The sequence below is a fragment of the Planococcus citri genome, chromosome 3, assembly GCF_950023065.1.
Source record: "Planococcus citri chromosome 3, ihPlaCitr1.1, whole genome shotgun sequence".
Classification (NCBI taxonomy): Eukaryota; Metazoa; Arthropoda; class Insecta; order Hemiptera; family Pseudococcidae; genus Planococcus; species Planococcus citri.
Window position 1 is genome coordinate 36,049,698 of NC_088679.1, and position 22,135 is coordinate 36,071,832.

The 22,135-nt window shown below is 33.7% G+C and overlaps 1 protein-coding gene across 7 annotated transcripts in view; it reads right to left on the reverse strand.

The window, feature by feature from the left end:
- Positions 1-22,135, reverse strand: part of LOC135839718 (hemicentin-1-like) — a 348,326-nt gene that overhangs the window by 65,868 nt on the left and 260,323 nt on the right. For all 7 annotated transcript variants that reach the window (XM_065355879.1, XM_065355878.1, XM_065355873.1 and 4 more), the window contains 2 exons: positions 17,829-17,980; positions 1,212-1,362 (listed from right to left, as the gene is read on the reverse strand). In XM_065355879.1, coding sequence (XP_065211951.1) covers positions 1,212-1,362; positions 17,829-17,980 — 303 coding nt within the window. The remainder of the gene's footprint in view (positions 1-1,211; positions 1,363-17,828; positions 17,981-22,135) is intronic.

Consider the following 22,135-nt stretch of genomic DNA (forward strand, 5'->3'; position numbering starts at 1 on the left):
TATCTATCACCTCATTAGAAACCATTTACCACTTCTTATTTTCCCCACAGGCGTAATTATCTAATCAAAATCGTCTACTAAAGTATTACTAGCTACTATCTAACGTAAGTTGAATTTCATTACAAAACGGAAAAATATGGTTATTACATAAAGCAAAGCGAATAGCATAAAAACCATCCTTTTTTCCAGCATTATTTTTATCCAACAAGATGCTCGATGTCTGGGTTAATAAAATTTAATACACTTAAACGCCACAATAAATAAACCACCAAAAGGTTACAGTAGCTAAGTACTTCGCTTAGCTTATGCTTTTACATACAAAGGTGAGATTTTTCCCATCACTTTTACATATAGCTTTTCCTCTCCTTCAACACTTTACAATTAACACGTTATAAGATTCTTTCTGAAACACCTTTCATTTAACGAGAACCGACAAATGTGTAATTCGCGTTGTAAAAACCAACTTTGATCTTCGCGTATAATACCTCTAGGTATGTACGATGCAAAGAATAAAAATTAATTGAGATAAAATAAAAAGTACATCTCGAGAGACCTCTCCGGAGGGAAATATTAAAACAAAACAGAAAAAAAACAACTACCTTTTCGAAGAACGAATATTTTGTAGTGTTATTTTCAGTAGGTGGTACTCTTCTTGTTAAGCCATTATTCAGAAGAAATTTGATTTCAAACAGAAATAAGCTTTAATTTACCCTTAAAGTGTTTTCCAGTTTCGCGAAAATGAAACACTTTAGAATGGGGAAAAAAATCTTGTTTCTTTTTTTTTGTACATTTTCATCGTGACGGTTGAGCATCGCCATTACCGTAAATGTTGATTAAAAAAGTTACCAAGTACCTATCGTTGAATTGTGCTCTATTCTTTCCATTATACAATGTGTATACATCGTGTTAAACGATGAATAAAAGTGATGAAATGCACCAATTTTCAAACAGCTGCCATACGAACGTATATGTTAGGTAGGTATTCGTATTCCAAATAGAGTAATTCTTCACTCAGTGAGTAGTACATATAAGTACGTCTTCGTGTATCGAAAGAAAATGGTATTAATTAAACCCCCTCTCTCCTATTACCCTCCTTTACCATCTTGCTGCTTAAAGTACTTACACGATTCGAAATTCACACTTCAAGAGGAATACCTACCTACGCAAAAGTATACACGCAGCATTGCATAGAATAATGTAAAAATACTCACGATGAACGTTCAGTTTCCACGAATCTTCGTATACTCGGTCGTTTTCAGATGGATATTGCGATTCCGCTCTACAGGTTAATGTTTTGCCAAAATCGTCTACAGATGGTGTAAAGGTTACGACGCCGGTGGTAGTGTTACTGTCGTCGCTCACCTGCGAATAATTAATTGAAAAATTTCCATCAAACGTTAAAAATTATTCTATAGAATACCGCTAGGTACCTAGTACCTACTACCTACACCTTCAGGGTTAAAAATCTATCGAGTTGGCGTCTCTTTTTTCTACAAACACAAACTTTGTTTATAGGAGGTAAAAATTACCTTTAAAATACGAGACTGTGCAAGAGTGTTCGATTCGTTCCTTTTTCAGGTCAAACGAAGAGTAGTTTTATGGTTCAATAAAAACCATTAGAAAAGTTAGTAGGTATTTGGTTGGTTTGAAAACGTTGATATCTTCGTTTAACGTCGATATGATTTGTAATTTAGATGAAAACCACTTTTCCGACCTTATTCTCGTCTATAGCATCTACATTTAAAATACTCTAAATTCAAATCAACACTAAAAGAACTAACCGAATAGAGTTAGATCTGGACCAGGTTAGGTACACATTACACACACTGTTTTAGCGACCATTTGACGGATAATCTCGCACTTGATGAATTTGAAATATCGCCATTTCCCGCTCACGTGCGCAAAAATTAGGCGAAATTTTGACAGATGAAAATACCAGTAGCTCAACATAGACCCACTCGCATGAAAACAATATGAAGGGCGTAGTCAGCTAATACCCATCATCATTTTCACTCTCGCTTTTATTTTCATTTTTTTTCCAAACTTATACAATAATCATCTTTATGCCATCGTATCACAGAGTCACATTATAAGGCTATTGTTTCAACGCGTATTTTTTCCATATCCGTTTTACAAAAATTTATCGTATCGTGAAAAGCTTGGATGGATGGCTTTATCATTATTTTTCAGGTCATAAAGTTAGTTATATATCGCACATCGGCCACTTGGCTAGTTAATCAAAACTTTTTTCAACGACGTATAATTACCTCGGATTTTTTTTTTTTAATGTTTCGTGTCTCCAGTTGCTCAGTGGGCGTAACTTGCCGAACTGTCAAAATGTGAAAAAAATTTCAACGCGTTGATTCATTGCCTTTAAAAAAAAACAGGTACAATAACCAACACGTTTTAATTAAAATATATACGAGTCGTTCTTTTTTTTTTTTTTGGAACGTTTTTTCTTAGGAACGTAGAATAAGGTAGAAAGTCAACACACTTCACACTTGAGAATACACAAACAAGAGCTTATTTCGTGGAAAACTAATCTTTCAGACATTTAAATGAAACCGTACGTTGTGCCATCATCGTCCGTGTGGTGAGCTTTAATCGTACCAATGTACCGGGTCACGAAAACAAACAATGTCCTTTTCCTGCATTGTGTGTAAGTAATAAGTTGGTAAATAGGTAGGTAGGTAGGTAGGTAGGTAGGTAATAGGTATATTTGGTAATTTAGCCATCTCAAGATATTACGTACATCAGAATATATAGCATACATCATGATAAATCACATTACATTTTGAATGTGGTAAATTTGAAAATACATAATAACCAATTCAGACTGCTTCAATATTACTACAAAATCAACTACGTCGTAAAAACTTTGAAGCTCAATTGTAGCTTTTTAAGGCAAAATTTTGAAAATCGAATGTCCAGTGGACCATCTAAGTACACCATAACATCTACGGTCAAAATTTCAGTCGTTTAGCCGTGATGCTGTGACAAAGAATTTCGAACTTCCCTTTTGTATAATAGAATATTGCCGAAAATTGTTCATCATTATTATTTACTTTTTACGAACCTTCTTACGAGACTTATCATCTATCTACGCAATTTTAAAACCAAGTGGAATAAATTTAACTTTTAAATAGGTACCTTGTTTCAGGTCTAACCATTGACGAATTGACCAACTCGTTGTATTGGATAAATAAAGAATCCTTATGGAACAAAGTGATCTTATCATCATGGCGAATATATGGCTCGACTAATACAATATTTAGAAGAACTAATACTGATTTTTTTTAATTTGTAATTTTTGGTAAGAAAATTTTTTCGAGATCAGATATTTTTCAAGAAAACGATCATAGAGCAAGTGAAATTGAAGTTTTTTTGCCAAATGGTCTATTAGATACAAAAACAGACACAAAAGACGTTAGTGTTAGCCCAATTAAAATCAATAAAAAAAAAAAAACAAATACAAACAATGACAACTAATATGTACATGTACAGGCTGAAACCCTTCTACTCGCTCAACCTATACCCTAATTTCTTCACCATGGCTGGTTTCATCACTCCAGAAGGAAAAACTGCATCGGCGATTGCAGCTTTTAATATTATTATCATCGCTACCCAATTTCAAAAAAAGTTTTCGTTTGCAATAATTTATACTTCCTAATCTAGGGCGTTGTCACCTTTGTCCAAAAGTGAGGGGGAAGTTTGTGAAGACAAAAATTGTCACATTTGACCCTTGTTGTAAAACACGAGCCAAATTCATTTTTTTTTTATAAAAAAAACAAAGGAAAAAAAAACTATTAAATCATACATACGATTGCATGCAAATTTTCCATACGCAAATTCGTTCACAGCGAAGTCCAGGCGATCAAAAAAGAATTTGCGACAATTCAACTAATACTTTTAAAATAGTGTACATATAAACAGCCAACATTCATAAGTATTTTTTATAAAAACTCTAAAATCAGCGTATAAAATCTAAACTATCATTATGACGATGAAAATCGCAGTAAGTACTTAAAATATCAACAACTCAGCATCAAGTACCGAGAAACTGAGTAAGTAAGTACCTATTAAAAACTCTAAAATGAAGGAACATCCAACAGGCGTGAATTTTAGTATCGTCACCAACGACAAGTACAGTTACCTAGTTATTGATTCACAGTGAAGTTCTGAAGTGGTAAAATCCACTAATTAAACGACACTCGACTTGACGAAACTTTTGTTGAACTTGACTTTGAGGTAGCTACAACTGTTTTGAAATAAGAAACACCTACCCGGTGAATATTACTTCCGACGGGGAAAATGAAAAGTTTTAAAGTACCTAGGCGAATGATGGAAAACAAAGCAACAGCTGAGGAAAAAAATTTCAGAAAATATGAAAGAAATTTCAATTATGTAAGTATGTATAAGTGTATGTTTGTGTTCGTATTTGTATTTGCATTATTTTTTTCGTTTAGAAAATAAGGACCATAAATAATAATATTAATAATTATTCATGAAATTTATAAGTAGTAAGTAGGTACACATTTCATCAATATGTAGGTACTTTACTCACATCAAAAAGAAGTACAAATATGAAACTATCAAAGCAAAACGAAAAGCATGGGAGAACTTTGTGACTCAAAAAGAGGCATGGGGGAAACCCTATAACACTGTAAAAAGATTAATACAAGACAATTACAACTGTATACTACTCTTGAAAAACTCATCAGCCAAAAACGAAAAAGAAAATATTCAATTCCTCCTCAACAGCATGGTTCCACAAGATGGTGAGCCACTATACTCAACGAAGATGTAGAACTCACGATTGAAATGGGAGCGCAGATAGCAGATATCTTAGAGCAACCGAAACAAAGCCAAATAGACGTGATAACAGAACAAGAACTTAGAAACATAGTCAATGAGTTAAGACCAGGGAAAGCCACATGGGCTTGACAAAATAGACAACCGTATGTTCAAACTAATACACAAGTAAAACCAACAAACCATTCTGGACATCTACCAAGCGTGCATGGACTAGCCTACTTTCCGCAAGCTTGGAAAAGTGTGCGTTTGGTGGTTCTCAAAAAACCAGGCATAAGATCCTGATAATGCAAAATCCTACAGACCAATATGCCTCCTAAAAACAATGGGAAAAATTTACGAAAAACTACTCCATAGACGAATTTCATCATTTCTAGAAGAAAATCAACTCCTAACCAAGAACTAGTATGGCTTCAGATCAGGATTATCCACCGATCACACCCTGCTGGATATAGAGATCTTATTTTTGAGTGATTTCCAGTATCGATATTTATCGATATTTTCTCCCCAAGTATCGATAATATCGATAAATATCGATACTTTTCAATTGACTTCAATGACCAGTTATTTTGCTCATAATTTTCAATTTATTAGGAGTATTATTAAAATGAATTGTCGCCAAGCTGGACAGAACTCAATAATTTAAATATTTGTTTTCTTGATAGAAATTACATAGTTAACACCAAAAATTAATGCTCAAATATAAATTACAAACCAAAAAGAGGCGGAAAATGGAGATAAGAACGTAAAAACGAAAATATCGATACTCATTCGATACTACAAATTAGTATCGATACCTTTCGATACTGCGAAGTATCGATATTATCGATAAATATCGATACTCATAAGACCTCTAGCTGGATATGATAGCTGAAATAGAAGTGGGATGGGAGGAGGGCGAATACGTCACAGCAGTGAGCTTCGACGTTTCGGCAGCCTTTGATTCAATCCCACATAACGTCATCCCAATTTTTGTGTTTTGAATTAAAGTAAGTAATTTTCACAGATTTTTTTGCATGATTTAAGATGGGTTCTAGACTACACATAAGTTATTTGTGAATTTGCCCATTTCCAAGAACTCTCATAATAAAATTCACCATCATACACCAGAAACGAGATCCATTATTTTAGATACTAATTTAAAATTTTTCAATAACTTATATTTGTATTCTTTTGTTCTCCTCATTGGTTTCAAAGATTGACTACGTTCAATTTTCTTGCAGAAAAATATCATTACCTTCCGGTGTGTAGTTAAAGGACCTAATTGATAATTTTTTTTCTCTCTATTAGAATATGAAAGTTTGCTACCGACGACCCCCCCCCCTCTCCCAGTATTTGATTTCTACAGACAATTTTTAGGTAAGATAAAAACACAGTGTGTCTGTCCTACATCCGCAACTACACTTTTTTTGCATAAAAATATATTTCATTGACGAACAACATGCTTTAAAATGTTGGGAAATTTCAAAGTGAAAAAAAAAGTGCGAGGATTTCCGCATCTACGAGGGGTGATCAAAATGAACATAGACAATTGCTCTGGTAAGAGTTCTATTGAAGCTACACAACTCACAAACATATCATCTGAAAGCTGCATCTTTCCTCTATAAAATCATCCTTAGTATACGTATTTCTGTTCAGTGGTTCCCAAAATATGGTACATAGAACAAAAGTTCTCAAGGTGCACTCGGCGATTTTTGTTTAAATAACAAAAATTGGGTGAAAAAAGGTTTATTTGTTCGATTACACGAGGAGTATTAATTAATTTTACATCACCTTCAAAGTAATAACCAGCGATATCAATACATTTGCCCCAACGGCTTGTCAACTTTTTAAAAAACGTTTTTGATTCCACGACACGAATGGCACAAAATCGAAAATCATTGCACAGTGTTTATTGAATTTTGCTGATGGACTGAAACCGCTCCCCTTTCAAAAATGCAAACATGTTTTAAGCAGTTGAAAGGCTGTTGGGCTAAATATATCGATAACGGTAGTTGTTAATTTGAAAATGATGAAAAATTAATTGTGCATAAATATTTTTTTCATCCAATTTTTGTTATTTAAATAAAAATCGCCGAGTGCACCTTGAGAACTTTTGTTCTATGTACCATATTTTGGGAACCACTGAACAGAAATACGTATACTAAGGATGATTTTATAGAGGAAAGATGCAGCTTTCAGATGATATGTTTGTGAGTTGTGTAGCTTCAATAGAACTCTTACCAGAGCAATTGTCTATGTTCATTTTGATCACCCCTCGTAATTAAAAAACAGCATTCTATAAACGGTTTGAAATATTTCAAAATTTTCAAACCTATAGCAATAAAAATTGCACACATTAAAACTTGTTATAATATATTTTTTTTGCATGTAGGTATAAACGAGCCGTGTTACACGTTCATCATAGTTTACATTTTTGCACGCGAATAACCATCCCTATCCAGATACGTGCATTATTTTATCACATTTTTGTATCACCTGATCCATCTTTGAAACTAAACCACAGTGGGGAAGGGATTCAATATGTATACTCGTACTCGTACAAACGAAATGTAAACAATTGCGTGTGTTTCAAGAACAACACTATTCAGTAATTTATTGGTTGAAAAAAAAGTAGGTACCTAAGTAAGGTACCTAGTAATTATACATACCTAATTGAATCGATAGATAAGATTTAAATTCGACGAAGAAAAAATAACATTAAGATTTCAAAAGAAAGTTCGCACCAGAAAAAAAGCTTTTCAGACTTTTTTTCAACACTCATTTTGTAAATTTCTAACCACCAAACAGTTCATTTAAAAAGGTCCTTTTTCTACGATACTTTCAAGTTTCGATAACGTGACCAGCTTTTTTTCTTCCAATTACTTTCCCAAAGTTTAAAATCGTTAAAGACTTTAGTGCACGAGTTTTTTCTCATGTTGTATCACTTTAGTATTTCAATGTCCTCTTAAATATCCTCGAATAGAAAGATAATTTCCAAATAAATCAATGCAAACAAAATAGGGTATGAATTTTTTAAAAATTAGTTAGGTATTTTTAAAAATTATCTAATTTTGAAATGATCGGCAATAATCCATTATTTCTGTTTCATTTTATTTTACGTATTTTTCAAAATTGAGAAACTGTTCTAAGCAATTTCTTCATTTCCATAACAAGAATTGATGCGACTTTCCAACTTTGTTTTTTTTTTTTTTTGTTATAAAAATCACAATCTTGTTTTTATTGAAGTTTGTTCTGTGTTACGAAATTTCTCCAAGTTCATTCCTCGAATTTTATTCCCTGACGTGAAAAAGGTTAAACGTTGAAAAATATACCAAACACGATAGACTAGCCAAATATCCAGGCAGATATCTAGGTCCAAGTACCAGTATCCAGGGAGTTGGTAAATTTCTCAAAGTTCAAAGGCCGTTCAACAAAAGATTAAACGGTTTACTGCAGGGAAAATATTACAAGTTTACTATCATCCATCTCAATTGTACAGGGTTAAAACAAGCAAATAAGGTGAAGCGTGCTGAAACGAACCCTCGGTATGAAATTTTTATCACCTCAGACCCAGATTTGTCGAGATGCACGCGGAAATTTAAATTTTTCAGCGAGTTTGCGAACAAACGTACGAACCACAAGAACCACAAAATAGGGTATTTTAAGCTTAATCAAAAATTTCAACTAAGATTCGAACTCATTAAATATTTGTCAAAAAAGAGAGAAACTTCGGTACACGAAAGACTCAATTATCTAATTTAAGATACGCAGTATAAAACCTTTATATAAAACTGGAATTCACTTTTGAAAATCGTGTTCGAAAGTTTATACACTATACAGAGCGAATTAATTCCCTCGAACCTCGACAGGACAAAATCAGTCAACTTGTCATTCGTTTCCATTACAGTATAGAGCAAGTAAGCACTTTCATGATATCTGCGTTGACATAATCGTTTATTTGCTCTTTTTTTCATTCTCCCTCGGTTTTTGAAGAAATGACCACGTGCGTGAAAACGTACGAGCGTAAAAAGTACAAAAATTGTATCACGATGAGAGGAATCATCGAGTCTGCTACATATATTGCAGTATAATTTTATTATTCAATTTCACGAGCCGTCAAACTCTTGTTGGTACACCCTCACGACTTGGGTCAATTTTCCATCATACACAAATAATTTGATGTCTGAAAATAGCCCTTAGCGTGCGCATGTATTCGCTTGTAAAGAGCGCCTTTAAAAAATTCCGCCTTAATCTGAAAGAAAACCATAAACTGTACTTGGAAATGTGACAACTTATTGTTTTAGTTATAAATATCGGACAAACTGAGACCCTTCTTGGGAAGCGATTGACGCGCGTCTTTTCCAATGCGATAGAGGAAGCACGAAGCAGGGAGAAGGAGAGGGAAAAAGCTCGATTCTAAAAAAGAAAAAAAATATCGCTTCCAACTCGATTCTCGAGTATCACTTTAAGTGATTAGTTTAAAGCATCTACAAAGAGGGATTTTCATTTGAGTGACACGGCTCGAAAAAAATGGACGTTTCTAAATGAATTTTTTATTTATTCTACAAACAGTTAGGCTTTTTTTTTTTAGCCATACCCTCTATCTATTATCTTCTGTTTTAAAGCTTGTCACATATTTTCCGACATTTCATTACGATTGACGCGATACATACTTTTAATTGCTCATTGAAAACAGATCCGATATGTTATTATGACCGCATTACGCTCGATAAATTCCACTTTACGTATGAAAATATTCAAAATTTTAAGCTCTATTGATGTGGTGCTTCATGGCGAGAGTATTTTATGTTTTTTTATTGGCTTTTTAACGACAAAGTCACGTCGCCGATAAGTTAGATTTTTAATTGCGATTATCAGTCACGACTGACGAAAATAATCGCCTGAAATATCGCGTCAGCTTTAGGATGTTGACCTTTTAAGCCTACTACGGTATATTTTTAACGACCAACTATATTTTTCACGATTAATTTTTCAACTTTGTAACGCGATGCTCTCTGTATTCGAGCATCTTGGGTCTAACAAAGTACCTATAATACTTAGTTTTCAAAGATTTAAAAACTATTTTTCATCCTTTTGAATAATATATACCATCGGAAGGATGTCAATTAACCGAGGTATAAACAAAAAATAACCCCTCGTATTAATTCGAGTCTCGTTTTTATTACGCTTTGTTCACGCGACACTCGTTTCTTGTCCTTTGAGAAGACTTGGCCTTTTCTTTTTAAAAGTTTAAACGAGTTTGAAATTTTCAATTGAATGTACGAATGAAAAAATACATCCATTATTTCTCCCTCTTCTCGAACTATGGCGTAATGTTGTAAAATTCGGATAAAATTTTCACCTTTTTTTCTTTCGTACTGCTTCTTATGTTCACGTGGCTAAGATTTTTCTCTTATTTCTTGTCGAAAAAAAAATATAAAGAAGAATGGCATATTCAATGATAGACAATGTCGAGAGATGAAGAATGGAAAATGGGCTCCTCAGCACTTCTGTTAAGTACTTACATAATCAAATAATGTGAATTTATTTTCAATAAAATTTGAATTAGCAACAGATTTATACAAAGAAGATGGTTGCGCGAAAAAATTGAGGTGAATACCTCCCTTGAAGCCCTCAAAAAACTTTCAATTGACAATAAAGGTAGGTATAAAATTGCTACCATTACAAGGCCATGAAAAATATACCTCTACCTATTGAATTCAAAAATTATGAAGATAAGAACGACATATATACTCGTACATATCTATCTATGTATATGTAAGCTATGTATAGGGTAAAAATGCACTTTCTTGAAAAAACAAAAAAAAAACAAAAAACACCAATTATTTTATGACAGAGTTAAATTTTGGGAGAAAATTGTTTGTGCTTCTTTTATGTTTTCCAAAGTGCAAACGATTTAAAAAATTCGTCGATTGTGCTTTCACTTTTTATTATGGCTGTTGAGGTTAGATGAGGTCTCAAAATGCGTTATTCATCTACCACCTTCTTCCAATGGTCATATTGGAAGGAGAAACTCAACGCTAATGACTAGAATAAAAACTACTATGCTAAATAATAAAAATTTTGATCCCGAAAAGTCACTTAAAATAACATTGTATGAGCCATATAATGCAACGCCAAATAGGACTATCAACCAAATGACGCAATTCTATCCGATGTTTGTTAAGCAAGATACATGAATTCAACAAAAGTTGAATATACCCACAGAAGAAATTGACCGAAATGAAGAAACTGAAAAATTAAATCGAAAAATAGAAAAAGTTCCAGAATATATTCACAAAAAAAAATTGTTTAATGCAAAAACTGTGAATAAAATCAGGAAAATGGACCGGTTGAATTGGGAGAAAAAGTATTGCTAAAAAATATGCAAAAAAAAAGAGGATAAGTGATCAGGAATTCCTAGGACCATATATAGTTTTGGAAATACTAGGCAATTCCATTTTCAAAATACGTACCTAGCTACTTTAGAAAATGAAACAATTGTACACATTAATTGAATAAAAAAATATTATGAAAGAGATAATATTGATGAAAGAGAAAATATTGACAAAAATATGAAAACTAGCTAATGATTTGACTCAAACAGCTTGATGATAAACAACTCACTCAATAACACTCTCTTCCCTTTCCTTCCTAATCCTTAAATACATATTTTCCTAACAAGCGCAACTTCTTAACCAAATGTTTTCCTGATACAGGTGGTTGAGGTGGTTCTTATTGGTGCTGCTTATTTTCCAAAATGCGAAACCAGATGAAGTGGTGAAGAGAATATTTCCTGGAGTTCATTTCACAAAGATTCCAGATAAAATACTTATATGTAGATACATCATAATACTAATTCCAATTTTATTTACTCAACCATTTATAAGACGCTTCATCATGATACGTCTAGCCTTGTATCCATACCCAAAAGTCCTGCCAACGATTCTGGAGATGATGTTCAGGGACATGAGCGCTTTTAGATACGTTTTTCTGTAGTGTGCTGTGAACGATAGATGACTATCAAAGGTCACAGTGCTTTTGCTTGATACATTCTTGCTGGTAGGTACCTAGTTTAGGTACCAGGTAACCTACTAAGCAGGGTAGACGTTATCCTACCCTGGCGATGATGTAGGCCCACTGAGAGGGAGCACTCAGCTGAAATATGCTGAGATATGCTCAGACTCATTTGTTTAGACCAGCACTTACCAGGCAACCTATAGGCGAAATGCGGACTAGGTTGATTGTTCTGGTAAGTAGGTACCAGTCTGATACTGTACCTGGGAATGGTTTGCTGAATACCTATTTACAAATTTGTTAGTGCTTTTGGTTTTGAGTTTCTGTACTCAAAAGTACCTGTAATTTTTGTTATAGGTAAATACCAGCCTACCTAGTTTACCAAGGTCCAGTTATCCAGATGCCTACTCATGTTTTTATTACTTACGTTTCGATTTAAATTATATTTGTTTATACATTAGAAATTACCTATTTAAAATTATACTCTCACATTCGATCATTCGTTTCTCACTAAATTCTTTACAACCTCAACAATCCTGAACGCATGGATGTTGACCCAGTGGCTTTGAAGATGGTGTTCATAGAATGCAGACAATAATACTACCATGATAACACATTCGAAAAGACAAAAACTACAATTAGACTCTAATTAAAAAACATGTTAATCAAGCCGTTTCCTTGATATTTTGCAAAGTATTGAATGAGATGGGGGTTTTCTCCAAATATGACCAAGTGAAGAAAACTCACAAATACACCAGGGACTTCTTCAATCTACTCCTTGGAAATTCCATTATCAATATGTTCCTTACTGTACACAATGGCCTGAAACAGAAACACAGCAGAGAACAGCAGAACAGCCATACATATGAATACTTATCAAAAGATCACAAGTTTGTAACCAGCAGCCAAAGAAATAAAAGAAGTGAAGGGAGCTGTTCTCCAGAAAATAGTGGAAGAAACATTCAAGATGTTTGGATTCAAATATGAAGCAAATGCTAGAGAGAACCACAATCATTGGTATGGAACTATTATGCGTTATACCTACTCTATACACAAGATTATTATGTTTAGTTGATATCAACAAAATAGAAAGGTGACTTAGTATTTATAGTTAATTATCTGCAGCCTACAGAAGAATATCGTAGTGTTTATAATTATCTTACTCTTTGAATGCATATAGTAATCATACATATTATCCTTTATTATCTAAGCTGATATTTAAAATTAGTATCTCGGAATTCATATGTATTTAATAATTCTACATGCAAGTATATTATCTCATTATGTCATTTACGTTTGTTTTTTTTTCTATCTAAGAAAGGCGGCATGAGGTACCATCAGCACATATTTTGCTGGCTCAAAAGTCCTGGAAATACCGATCATAAGGCTGTATAGTTTCATTGTGTTCTTTATTGGGCAGTCCTGGGCACCACAGCGAGTCTAAAACCAAACTGGTTGAAGGAGAGGACGCAGATCCAAAATGTATTATCTGCTAAGACAGGCAGGTAAATAAATGGTGCTAAAATAGTGCGGCCAAGTAAAATTATAATAAAAACCTGAATGCCCAGTATGTCAACAAAGTATCAGAGGGCATAGAGAAGTCTTACATAAAGAAAGAAAGAAAAAAAAAGAAAAACCTCAAGAAAAACTTTACCTACCTGAAAAACTTCAAGGAAAATTTCACCAAAATTATCAGATAAAATCCAATAGAACCAGCCACCAGAGACGGACACACAGACCCCCCCCCCACACACACACAATACGTAGCAACCTGAAACCGTTATTATTCTATTTTTTAAATATGTACAAGTAAGCAATTTTCAACGATTTTTTGCCATAGACTTTGTATGATGCAACACCTTCACAAATTATTTATCTCGCTTCAATCGATCAGAATTTTTCAAGCGAATAAAACGTCAAATAACACAACCACCGAACAGTGAAAGCTTCATCATTTTACGACGCAAGAAGACTAGAAAATTACCGAATCTTCCAGTATGAAAGTAATCCTGGTAATAGAGATGGTGAAAATATTAACACTCTCGTCATGAAACGATGTTCCATTAAACGTTCACGAATAAAATACCTGCTTCTCAAAAAACGTCATTATTTTATAAACCTTTAAATTTACCGCCTTCTAAAGCAGGTTAGAAAATACCCGCATAGCTTCCGCAATACTTATTGTAAACCATCCCTCGCAACAAAAAAGAAAAAAAGGAAGTAGGTAAGTCTACATTCCACAATTTAGCACAAAATCTTTATACCGGCGGGAAAAATTAAATTCTTTATCATGCTTTAGATTTCAAAGCCACACGATGGAGGTTATCGTTTGTTAAAATGTTTGTTGGGTGGTTTTTAATATTTAACTTTATCGAGCAAATTTCGCCAACTACATATAACGCCACCCTGGTTTACACTCGGTGTACTCGATTTAAAATGAACTAAACCTTCTTTACCACATTCTGTCGCCTGGAAGAAGAAGCAAAGAAAGTGCAGCAACACACGAAACTCGTAATGTATCTTCCATTAATCAGCACATTATTGCACGATCATCCAAGTTCTTCCCAAACTGTAGAACTGCATTATACCGTGTGTACTTATCGACATTCAACTATTGTTTCGAGTTTTTCTATACACACTTTTCTGTAATTTAAATTCTCATGCTGATGGTGTTTCGGTGAAATTTTCAAAATGAGATTATTGTGGTAACAAAAGTACGTACGACAACTGCGATCAGTTTGAATATATTTATAAGTGAACTAAAATATTACAAGTTTCTTTTCTAGATGTGATGTGGGGTAGGTTAAGTGTATGGTACGTGTTTCTTTGGATATATTATGCGCGCTATTTGTATTAAACTCTTTCATCGTGCTCTTCCTTTCTCCGCGCCCTACAACCCTGTCTTGCTCTTATACTGCACAATCTTTATTTTCAACTAAGTACGTACTTCGCAAAACGTTCATTGTAAACAATTACCATACATTTTGAAGCATTCTACGTAATTTATCGTATTCGCCCCAGAGAATTGGCTTAAAACTGCATCAGTGTATTCGTTGTTTGTTGATAGTGGTGCTTGCCTCTCTTTACTCTACCTACTGAGTACCTACTATCAACACGACCGTCATTTATACCTACTTTTACTCGACGTGTTTCACAATTTGGCCAAACTTTTGTGCAAGAGTAGTTTACCACACGGATATGAATAAGTTACACTGGCTGGTGGAATAATGCAGTAGCGAGAGAGAAAAAAAAATCATCTCAGATGGGCAAAAATTTCCGACCAAGTTTAATTTTCACCTCAACTCGTCTGAGCTTTATTATATACCTACGCTGCACTTTAATTTACTCGAGCAATATGCTATAAAGCGCAGCATGATGACTCGGTATGGGCAAAGACTTAAGCATCTCTAGTTAAAATCCACCCAACTCCATAATGGCTTTAATTTTTACACGAGGAAATGCAAACTTTCAACGTAAGTAGAAATAATGGAACAGGAAAAAAAACACGTAGAATTGTAGATGTGAGAAAAAATGTTCAAGTTTGAAAAAACGCCCCCTTCTGACATTCGCTGTACAAGACTATGGACAATTTCCGTTAAACAAAAGAGACAACTATATAGCGGCAAACTTTCACGTATCTTTGATAAAAATAATCTCACCAACATTTTTATAGTGATCACAAACGTTGTTAGAGAAAGAGAGAAAGAGGGGGAGCTTTGTGATAGTTTCTAATTTCCTTTCACATGGCTGAACTTTAAAGCCATCCGAAATATATTGGACTGTTTCCTCTCGCTATGCTACGGGTTAGTAAGATAACCACAAATTGATAACATTCAATGCCCTCCAACAACTCCTCGGTTCACGCGTTTGTTGCTTAAAATGAGAAAGCATCGTCTAGTAAAGTTTTCGTTCGCAAGTCGCCTCCTAATTAGTGTTTTACAACCATCAGCCAGCAATGGCCGGAAGCTCGTCTCGAAAAATTCGTCATAAAACTCGACTTGTCGATACTATCGCCTTCCAACAACCAAGACATTTCAATTTTAACGTTTTTTTTTACCCCTTCTTTCTCGTTTAAAGCTTTGATTACAAGGCGTTTTAGTCTAATTGCCAAAGTAGTCCGAGTATACGCGGCGGCGTGAGGAGGCTTTCTCGATATTAGCAAAGATACAAGAAAATTTCACTGGCTTGAGAAAAGAGAAAAAAAAGAGCTGTAGCCTCGTTTCTGTGACATTTAAATTAATTTTTTCTCTTCTTTCTTAACCGTAATAAAAATTCACTTTTCAATTTAAGCGCTTTAATCAACGAGCTCAATTTTAAACGTTCAAACGAGCTTCGCCACTACGGCTAAATTATGAATTTTTTATCGAATGGATTTCAAAATAACGAGCGTAAAGGAGCTCCGCGTCGCATTAAATTACGAAATAAATTTATCCTCCCCCCCACCACCATTTTCATCCTATCGGCCGTTTATAACCTGTATCCTGCCCCTCGTCGAATTAAACTTGGCAGCTGAAATTTCTCCTATGTTGCACTTTGATTGCGCGTCTCTTGTCCCTTTGCAGGGTTATGTTATCGGGGCTACATAGAGAAGCTATATCTACACACCATCGTCGCTATGTAAATATCATCTATTCGACCGAAAACCTTTGAAAATGACATATATCTTTTCATAATAACCACGTTAATGAGTTAGTTAACTTGCTGACCAAAGTCAATGCGAATCCAACTTTTTATTTATTGCTTTGATTATCGCCATATATCTATCGTTTTCCAAGTAAATGATGTTACACGTGTTTGAAGTTTGATGAATATGTTCAATAAAACAAATAAGCTGAAAAAACACAGAAAAAAGAAGTGGAAAAGTGTGTTTTTTTTACATTTTGATTTTCAGTGAGTAGATTTTATTTTTCCTCATTTCCAATTTATTGTGCAGGAGGCCTCTTAAATGTATCTATAGTCATACTTTGGTAGGAACTAGTTGATGGAATAATAATTTTTTATACTTATTAAAGCAAGTAAACACATACTCGAGATACCCACCTCTGAATTGAACGAGACCACAATTTCTGACGATAACCTGATTTGAAACTTCAATAACCAAAATTTCAGCTGTTCAAATTTATTTTTTGATTTTTGATGAATTTTTGAACAACTCGATTTTTGGTGTTCAAATTGATTTTCTCACTTTTTGAAAAAATTTAAAAATACCGGAATGATCAAACACCGAGCTGAAGGCACCAAGATGGTCGAACACGATGAAATTCGGTACACGTGATGAGAGTTGAAATCAATTTCAAAACTTATCATCAACAATTTTTCTGAATAAATAGATGCATTTTTTAAAAGCCTAAATCACTGAAAATTTAATTTTGAAATTTCAAAAAATTCACCATAAATCGAAAAATTAATTTGATGAGCGCTTGAAATTTTGTTTATAAGGGTTTAAGACCTCTTTTTTTTTTTTACCAAAAATCACGATCCCGCTTAAATCAGGGGGCAGAGGGCGGACACTTCGAGAGGTTCCCTTATTTCTCGTAATATAATATAATTTTAATTCAGTGCTTCAAAAAATTTGACAAGCAGTATGTCTGACACAACATCATCATTTTTTTCATCTTTGAACCAAAGCGGCATACTTTTGGTAGATATTTGCAACCATGTTTGTTCGACAAACGCCTCGCTGAATCAAGAAAATTTGATTAAAATTAAATTTTTATTTATTTTAATTTTTTTGTTTTGTTTGTTTGTTTTTTTTTTACTCTTTTTTTGCGTTGTTTTTATTGGTTTTGTGTACCGCAGCCTCCTCGCTCACCTTTGTTGGTATAGAGGGGCATTTACTTTCTTTATTTAAAAAATTGTTTATAATTGAAGCTGAAGAAATATAAATATTCTGTATTCTGTATTCTGTAAATTATGATTCAAAATTCCAACATCAACAACAGCAAGACTGATCAAGGGGGTAGGTGTAGGTACTTAGCAATTCAATTAAAAAAATCGTTACTTAAATTAGCACTTACCACTTTCTTCGTGCTCTTCAGTGGTGTATTGCCCTTCCACCACGTGACCCTTGGTGGGGGTCTAGCGCCTACCACTTGACATGATATGTTATACTTGTTTTCTGCAGAAAATGGCCTATTCTCGCCGAGGATTTTCACGCTCAATGGTTTCACTGAAAGGAAAAAAAATGAATAAGTTATATCATTAGAGGCAGAAAATTCAATCGAATTCATGTAACATTGGGTCTATAACTGTATAGACTTCGGTGTTCGTTTTTCAACGACAATTTATTCATGTTCTCTCGCACACGTCTCCATTCTTTGCAAACAGCAGAAGCGTGAAGACGGTTTTAAAATGAATGAAAACACTAAATGGGTAACAAGTTACTAGGTTCAGTTCATTCACATTTCACCCTCGATATGGAATAATGTGTACAAATTGCATATAACATATCAATAGACTTTGCATTATGGAGACATTCAGCTCCATTTTATTTTATTTCATGATTCAAATATAATTATTGCATTTAGTTTTTAATTGGTAAGTATTCCATATTTTCAGAAAGGAGGGGAGAGGGGAGATAAAATATAAGGCAACTGTATCTTATAACTAGAAAAAATCTACTTAAAATCAACTCCCAAAACTTGAAATTCTGAAACAACAGTGAGACGGAAATGGAAAAGATAAAAATCCGGTAGGTTGGTACAGGTAGAGTTACCAACGAGATTGATAGAAATATTCCAATCACGCCTGTCGTCAATTGTCACGCGTCGTAAATAGTCAAACTGCGAAATACTCTAGTCTAGACGTTTCAAGTAACTATCACTCTATATAGAGCACATTGGCAGTTGGCACTCACACCTATCCTGTACACTCGAATAAAACATCACAGAAGCGTCTCTTTTCTCATACACAGCTCAATTTCAGCATTTCACTATGCGCTATAAAGATAAACATTTGCCATAAAATATACGCATTGATTTCAACGTTGTTGTTGGAAAACGTAACAAATCGATAATTTGAAATAAAAGAGCTTCTAGTTAAATGGAGCGTGGAAAAATTCATAAAAAATTTATAATATACGATTTCGCATTCGTATACATGTATAAGCCGTCATAGATATATGGCACAGACATAGACACGAAAAGAAAACGCGTTTCGATGTTTATTAGCCGCGCATGTTTGCACATACGAACATCGGTTTTAATTTTTCCATAAACCTTAATAGCTCAATTGCAGTGGTAACTATTTCTGGTATGGTTGAAAAATTGGCATTGGCAAAGTTCGCTATGGTTTGCTTCGAAAAGCTAAGCTATGGTATACCATACCAATACCACACATCTCTATGTCCGATTAATCAACCAACCCATACGATAAATCGAAAAAAGAATCGTTACGAGAAATAAAATATCAATTAAATTCGCATTTCCGGTAACCATAAAATATCGCCCGAGTGAAAAAATTACGCGCGGAGTGTGACGAGAGGAGCACGACGAAATATTGGAAAAACCTTATGAAATATCGCGAACGGGAAATCAATTAGAAACAAAATACTGCACAGGGTGTTTCGAAAAGTGAGACGATTCTTTTACAAAAGTTCGAAATATGTATGTACGAGTACCATCGCGAAAAACCCCAACTCGACGAGAAGAATTTGATTTCGGCTTGTGCCGGGGGAATTTCCCGCGGTAGATTAAATAAAAAAAGAACTTTGCAGACAATTCTGGCAAATAACATAACAAGGCCTTCTTAGAATAATTTTGCCAAAAGCAAGAATTTTTGAAATTTTGGCTACTAACAAAGTTTTTTGGTCATTTCTACCAAAAATATTAGGACTTTTTTGATAACGTCAAAAAAAACATTTTTCGACACTTTTGGTAAAAAACAAGACTCAATTTTGGGTTTTTATAAATGCAAAAGACACCATGTGCGGCGTATCGTTTGTTATGTTTTCGACCATGAAGATTTCAAAAATGAGGTTACTTTTTCGGTATAGGACTCATATGAAGTCGTCAAATTGAATTTATTTTCACAAAAATGGGGGGGGGGAGGAAATAGTAAATGAAGTGTATTATAATACATCTTTTGCGGGGTTTTTAGGTATGTAGATTTCAAAAATCACGTTATTATTTTCGTACAATACATTCGGAGCTCCCAAATTTGAATTATTTTTCCAAAACTACGAGCATGTCGTGTGATATTGTTTTTAATGTTTTTGAATAATATGGCACCGTGAATTTCTGTGTAAAAAAATGTGAGTGTAGTGACAGATTATGCAACCCACATTATAAAATTGACCTATTTAAAAAAACATCATCATGACAATGTCTACCTCAATTTTTGCCTGGTTCTAAAACGTAATTTTAGGTACCAACCATATCTAATATCCTCTTATGAAATTATCATACATAAAATGTAATTTTTGTAACTAACCATACTTAAAATATCATCTTATGGATTCTCATACATGAAACGTCATATTAGGTACAAACTATACCTAAAATATCATCTTATGGGTTACCATATTGGAAACGTCATCCTACTAATGAGTTGGAAAACAACCAATAGGATGACAAATGTGACCAAACTTTAATTTAGTATATAAACCCATGAAAACTTATCAAATGTATTCAGTTCTCTTCCTAGTTCTATAAGAATTTGATATCCTTTTATGTGAACTAAAAAGAGGCCGCAGTAAACATTACCTACCTATATGTTTATTTAAAATAGTTTGCAAATGTTATACTACATACGTATGTTCAAAAATATGTTGAAGTATTCATAAGTATTTTTATTATAAAGTGAATAAACCTTTTTAAAACGTCTTGACTTCGCATATTCTGTCACCACAAAATGGCGCCCAAACAGGGATGTTATGAGTCTCTCCATTATGGACCAATTGTGTCATCAGTTGTGAATGGTAGGACAATCACAAGGCGGATGTCCTATGAACACAATAGTTACCATGCAACCTGGTTTTGCACTCAAACGGTCAAGGATATTGCCTGTGCCTCATACAGGTGCCACTACTTCAATTTGATGTATTGGAGGACTTTGGTCAATTTTCTTTATTATTATTACTTATTTTTTATTCTTATTATTTTTTTCATTTTATAAAAAAAAATTCATTTTTTGTATTTTTGGGTGTGTTTCAGAACTATATCACTGTCCTAGTGTGATCATGAGTTAATGGGGGAGTGAATCCAGGGAACTTCACGTTCCCTCCAAAATTTTGCAAGATATTCCCAGTATTCACACAATGGTACTGGGATTTGGAGCTGAATGTCCAAACAAATACTGTGCAAAATGTAAACGTTGCCCTGCAATTGTTTCCATCTCGCTTGTCATTTCAAGGATCAGAAATGGAGTTGGGAAGTTGAAGTAAGTATGTGTTGAATGTGGAAAATTTATTAATTTAATGTGTAATTACAAATTTTTAAAATAAATATTATGCTGAATTTTTTATCAAGTTTGGAAATTGTGTTATATGTATTTTGTTAATTTTTTGAAATCACCTACGTACTCAAAATACGATTTTATAGTCTTGAAGAATTTATAGCATATCTTTTACATGTATATGATCATATGTGGGTGTATTGTAGGCTTACTGCTATACCTAGGTACCAATCTACGGGTAGATTTTTTTTTTTATCACAAATGAGAATTTTTTATCTGTTATTTTTCAAATTACACCTACAGAAAGGCAAAAAACACAAGGACACGAAGAGACGCACGATGTGCACCAGTTATTTTTTCTGATGGACATTACACATTTGTAGATCTTAAAAATGCTATCAGTAGGTATTGTAGAGACATTAACGAGGCGATGAGATGCTGGATTTCTGCTAAATAGGTATGTTACTCTTGATTGTAATTCTACCTACAAAAGCTCGCATACTTTACATCGATGCATAGGTATTACCTACAGATAACATATGCGTGGTGCATGTGGTGATTTTAGGTGTAGTTCAATAAAATGAATGTTGTAAATTTTCGGAAGATGTTTTGAAAAATTTATCAAATGTTTATTTAAAATAGTTCGGGAATGTTATACCAACTATATTCAAAAATATGTTAAAGTGTTCAAAAGTATTTTTATTACAAAGTGAATAAACCTGTTTAAAACTTTACTTTGCATATTCTGTCACCATAGTGAGAAATAATTTTTTTGGGTTGGTTTTAACTTATCAAAACAGCTTGTAAAAACCTTTAAAAAATCAAAAATCAAATTTCTTGAAATTTTTTCTAGATTTTGTTTATATCTTGTGGTTGAGTATGTATCAAAATGCATCAAAATTTCAAGCTGATTCCAAATATGTTATCCATT